The sequence below is a fragment of the Anopheles funestus genome, chromosome X (assembly GCF_943734845.2).
Source record: "Anopheles funestus chromosome X, idAnoFuneDA-416_04, whole genome shotgun sequence".
NCBI classification, from domain to species: Eukaryota; Metazoa; Arthropoda; class Insecta; order Diptera; family Culicidae; genus Anopheles; species Anopheles funestus.
This window is the reverse complement of record NC_064597.1, coordinates 17405852-17411584: the sequence shown is the minus strand read 5'-3', so window position 1 is coordinate 17411584 and position 5733 is coordinate 17405852. Positions and strand designations below refer to the sequence as shown.

At 36.0% G+C, this 5733-nt stretch overlaps 1 protein-coding gene across 1 annotated transcript; it reads right to left on the bottom strand.

The window, feature by feature from the left end:
• Positions 1-1629: 1629 nt before the first annotated feature.
• LOC125775171 (putative nuclease HARBI1) lies at positions 1630-4076 on the bottom strand. Its single transcript, XM_049445723.1, has 4 exons — positions 2956-4076; positions 2468-2900; positions 2261-2405; positions 1630-2198 (listed from the first exon to the last, which is right to left on the bottom strand). Exons 1-4 carry the CDS (start codon positions 3066-3068, stop codon positions 1933-1935), a joined length of 957 nt encoding a protein of 318 aa, XP_049301680.1. The 5' UTR covers positions 3069-4076; the 3' UTR covers positions 1630-1932.
• Positions 4077-5733: the final 1657 nt, after the last annotated feature.

Here is a 5733-nt window from a genome sequence, read left to right as displayed (position 1 = left end):
GATCACTTTTAAATCTTGTATACAGAATTATCGGGCCCGATAAGTCTGGTCCGTGTATTTTCACCCGAACCCTTTTACACATACAACTGATTTCAAAAAGCGCCGAACTTTCAAATCGCGTGTCACACCTTTTGGCTAGTTGTCACATCGTTACATTACAAGACCTTGTTTCTACACTCAGCTTCATATAAAGATGCTTTTTCACTCTGTCCCATAAGCAACTTAAACGCCAAAGTGAAAAAGCATGATGATATTGTTAGCTGGGCACTAACCAACAGACTTCACACTCTAGTCTACAGTCTGTTAAAATAGAAGTAGGACTATTTTTAATGGGAGTTATTTTCCCAATTTTGACAATTTTTTACAGATGGCTTTTTATGGTATTGTGCAGTATTTATCGAATATATATTTTTTATAATTCACACTATTTCTGAACGAACAACTGTTGCAACAGTTGCGAAGAACCATTAAAGATTGAGTGAATAATTTGCTGTCCGTGTTTTACCTACATGCACTGTATGATTTCATCGGCGCGTCGCATGTTTTATCGTATTTGTCTTGCTTGTTTTTGCTAGACGACTTCATGAAATGATTCCACGAAATGAGCTGTATTCATAACATCACACAAGAGTGGTCGATCACACCTATTTGGTTTATTTTCTTTCTGAGTTTTGTGCACCTCAAACGTTAACAGCATAATGGAAAACGCTACCTCGCGTGTGACGAAAGACCAAATCGAGCATTTGGTACAAATAATGGAGAAAAACCCGAACGTTGCCAAAGGAGTTTGTACGAACCCTGCTTTATTTTGGCAGGAAGTAAGCGTGGAGCTAAATTGCTTAGGCCCAGCAAAAGACAAAAATTCATGGAAAAAGGTAAGATGAAATGATCAAATTTTGTAGATTGGTAACAAAATTGAATCATAATTGTCAAATGATTCTTCTTTTAGACATGGACTGACAAAAAATCAAACGTTAAGAAAAAGTACAGCCTTATGCGACGGGAACAATTGAAAACCGGCGGTGGTATTCCTGAGGCTATTTTTTTGAGTGAGATTGAGGAGCGAATTTTAAATGTTACAAACACGAGAGCCAATGTTGACGGTGTGAAAGATAGCGTTTGTATCGGAGCACCAGAACACCTTAACAAACAACCAGCGCAACTTCAACCAGATCCTGTGGCGTCTTGTTCTTCGGTTGAACAAGATCCTGTACCGTCTTGTTCTTCGGTTGTACAAGAATTTGTACCATCTTGTTCTTCGCTTGTAGAACCTGTACCGTGCCCAGAAACAATCAAAACAAATAGTGCGAAACCGTCCCAAAATACTGCAAAACCGTCCCAAAATAGTGCGAAACCGTCCCATAATATTACGAAATTGACCGAGTTGGAAAAGAACCAAACAAAATTAATTCAGCAAAATGAAATGATTGCTGATTCGCTAGCGGAGTTGGTAACGGCTTTTAAAATTTACGCTGAGAGTACCATGAATTTCCATAAAGAATTTTTAGAACATCTGAAAGAGAAGGAAAATTAGGAGTAATCTGAACGGTTTTTGTTCTGTTGAATCGTATGTGCTGGAAATGCGAAGTTAGAAGTTATTGTTAAATTGGATTGTTATATTGGAATAAAAACGTGAAATCATCGTTATATCAACAGTTCATATTTTTATTTTATTATATGTATTATACTTGTTACTAAATTTAGTACTCAACGGATTATGTGGTGCTGGGATTGAAAAGGCTGAAATTAATTCAAGATGAAGATGAAAAAAAATACAGCACACAAGAAGTGAACGTTGGATTCCATTTTTAATGATCACTTCATGATTCATGATTCAAATGATTCAAATTAAACAATTAAACAGTCCACAAAATGTGCTTGTTACAAATTTTTGGATTCGAATATATGTTTTGCTCGTATGCGAAGTGCTCGTCATTCGAGTTCAGTTATTCTATTAATAATACACAGGTTGTGTAAAGCACAACAAACATTTACAATTCGAACGCATTTTGTGGGAGTGTAGTGCAATTGTCTTTCTCCATTTATGCACCTAAATCTCCCTTTCAGCATACCAATAGTTTTTTCAATTATGACTCGTGCTTTAGCATGCTTGAAGTTATATTCAGCTTCCACACTATTGGGCTGGGAATTGGCAAAAGGTCGCAAGAGCCATGGTTTTGATGGGTATGCGGAATCACCTAAAATGATTCGTTTAAAGGAGCATTTAGATATATTCAATTATGTTAAACGTTCAACCTACCTAAAATCTTGCACTGCCTGTCCCCTTCCCTCCATCTTTCTTCAAAGAACAAGTTTGCTGGACTTTCTTCAAAAATGAACGCATCATGATTCGACCCGCTGTATTTCGCATTAACATAGCGTATTAGGTTACGATGATCGCATATCTGCAATTACATGAAATACACTTCATACATTTCATTATGATTGTGTAGTATTGTGTAGTTACCAAAAGTGCATTTAAGCTGTAAAAGCCTTTTCTATTGAAATACAGCACAGCATTTTCGTTTGGGGCTACCATCCTTATATGGGTTCCATCCGCTGCCATAACCACACCCGGGATGCCAGATTTGCTATAGAAGAATCTGCGTGCCTCCTGCTTTTCCAGTTCCGTCATCTCCAACGTTATGCACTCTTTGAGCTCACGTTCCATAACACGCACTGTTTCGTCAAATATTTCTGAAAAAGTTGATTGACCCATTGGTACGGTGAAATCATTTCCTACACCTTGTTGATAGGATCCTTGGGCCAAGAATTTTAATGTTGCTGCTAATTTTTGCTTCGCTGATAACCCTCGATTGTGCTTTGGAGTGATGAACGGAGCAATTTTTTCCAGTATATCCAAAAATATTTCCTTAGAAATTCGGAATTTTTTCCTAAAACTATAAAATCGTACTTTATTAAAACACAACCTTCTGCGGTGTAATCATTACTTACGCAGTATCTTCTAGCGCTAAAGGATCCAATTCCTTCCTTAGTTTTCTACGATATTTAGCGAGATCTTCCGTTTCAGTGGTGTAATTATCGAAAAGCAAGAAGGAAGCAATCATTTTTTCACTTTTATAGTAAATATTGGTGGTAAGATATGTATCGCGACACGTTTGTTCACCGCGCTCACAAATGTAAACAATCGAATGATTTGACAGAACACAAACTACTCGACCAATCGATCGAGCAGATTTACTCGATCATAATCGTAAACCCGTATACGATAGGTATTTCGATTCGATTTCGATTTCGATCGACAATTTTGCTTAGATCGAAATCGAATCGACTATTCTTATGCGATACGAGCCAATATTGTACTTTTTGTTGTTTTCTTCTCTTTATTTACCCTACGTTGTGTTTTAGGAATTCACTCCGCGGTTACGGACCTGGTCCGTTATCCTTCGCTTCTGTTGGTGAACTGTTTCCGTACGGTGCCGCAATCCTCGTGCTAGCTTCAAACTGTCATTTTTTTTTCGCAGAACCAAGGTGTATTTATTTAGAAGGTGAATTTTTATCGATTTGGCAAGGAACCATTTTGGTCGACATCTGTCAAAGTTTGTTTATTTCAATACATGAGGCTACCAAAATAAACAAAAAGCCTAGATTATCAATTCATTAAACGGTTCTTCTTGTATCATATATCGCTGCACAGAGCATTAAAGAAACTTTGTTCGTGTTGAAATACCACAAATTGTTATTGTTTTCTTTCTCAAAATAAAACGTTGTGATCCTCCGGACGCAATGAACCACGGTGTATCGAACGATAGGACGCTAGTGAAATCAATGAATATGTTCGATTTCCGAGTGATGAGAGCCTTAGTTAAGAACGTAGAACGTATTAAAATGTTGAATCCATCGTCGTCCATACCAGCCATGCACTTTATGCTACACAGAGTAGCATTTATAATTGTACGGAAGTAAGTACTTTCCACATTCTTCGTCCAGTATATTGCATACATTTTCAATGCTGTTTTCCCTCAATTATTTTATTTACAATTTCAATGTTCGAGTGATACGATATTCCACCATCAGCTTCCGCGGCTAGTTTCACTACAACCTTTGAGGATACCGGCACCAACATTGCGTGATGCCGTATAAAATCAGTGTTATGCATTACCATCACCCCTGGATCCCGCGCAACGATTCAACCGATTGATAAAATCGAACGTAGTTCATTGAATCAAACAGGCAACAAGAAAAAATAGGAACCGTTCGTTATTGGTAAAGAAATTGATATAACAAGACCCGCAAGATTCTTTGTAAAGATTCTTTCACTTTTCAATATGTTCTTTTAATATTTCAAATGTAGCTTAATTGACCACAGTACCAAAATGATCTCTCACTCCGTTGTGCTATCAAGCCACCTAGTAAAGTTATGTGAAGACTGTTAAACCGTGATACGTAACTGTGAAAAACTTTGTATTCAATCGAAGACGAAAAGAATAAGGATAATGTTAATGTAGGTTGTAATTCGATAAATTTTTCAAAACTGGGATAAATCAATTTTCGGATTAAACATAGGATCAAAATTCCTAAAGTTTTGTAATATATAGGGTGCTATTTATTGATTCAAGCATAAATTCTGTCATCATTATTAATATTTTTTTGCAAATATTAATGGTAATAAATGGTTTTAGTGTCCATTTTATTTAATTGTTTTATCAATGTATGTCTAGCCTGATAGCAAGTTTTTATTTGGTTCGGTTGCAGTTGATCACAATGTGTTCATGATACTTGGGTACAATGTACCTTACAACTAAATTACCAAATATGTATTATGTAATTTGATCCATACCTTGCCTGTAGATAATCTCTAATAAACCCCCTCAAACAGCTATTTGTATCACAATCATACAAACACATGAAGATATATTTTATCAAGATGTTCTAACATGATATAAAAAATAACAAAATATAATTTTTCTTTGTAATATGACAATCCCTATATTTGATGAAGAAGAGGAGATAAGTCTCGCCAACACAAGTTTGAGAATTACGGAATATATTGGGAAATTCTATCAATTTGTCCATATTTACGCTCGCATGTCTCAAACATGTGTTGTGTCAATAATATTATATTAAATATTATTAACAATCACTACTTCTATTAATTAATTTTGAATAACATTAGAAAGCCACTTTTTTAGATATGGATGAGTTTTAAAAAACACGTTATTCAACTACACTACACGTTTTAGCATAATGTTGAAGCATAATGTTGAGTAAATATTTTTTGAAATATTTCTGTACATTGTTGATCTAACATTCATAAGTTCTGAACAAAAACTTGAGACGTCATTCCACTATCGATCTCATTTTTCCACGCTCGATCCGATCGCCCGAATTTTCCACTATCGCTCTCATTTGTTCATAGCTTAATTAACTACTTTTAAGGGCACGCCTGCCATTTCTGGCTTACTAGATTTATTTTTACCACACAGCTGGGTAGTCAGTCCTTGCTAGGGGGGGCGGTTTGGGTGGGATTTGTCGTGTGGAACCGACGCTGTTTATAACATACACCTCCGGGCCGCCTCTTGCTTTCACTTAATACTTCTGAAATAAAAATTTGCCCAACGTCAGATATTTACAGAGTTATATCACATGTTCAGAACTTGTGAATTTTAGATCAGCATCAAATATAAATATTTATAAAAAAAGTTACGGACTGCATCACACTTTGTGCCATAAGAATTATGAGAAGGCGATTCCTTCACAATATTGCACTAA

Bases quoted from the DNA above. Each gene is read 5' to 3' on its own strand.
- LOC125775171 (XM_049445723.1), bottom strand. From the start codon at position 3,068: ATGATTGCTTCCTTCTTGCTTTTCGATAATTACACCACTGAAACGGAA. The intron at 2,406-2,467 runs GTAACTACACAA...ATGTAATTGCAG, and splicing joins ACAGCTTAAATGCACTTTTG to ATATGCGATCATCGTAACCT. The intron at 2,199-2,260 runs GTAGGTTGAACG...GAATCATTTTAG, and splicing joins CAGGCAGTGCAAGATTTTAG to GTGATTCCGCATACCCATCA.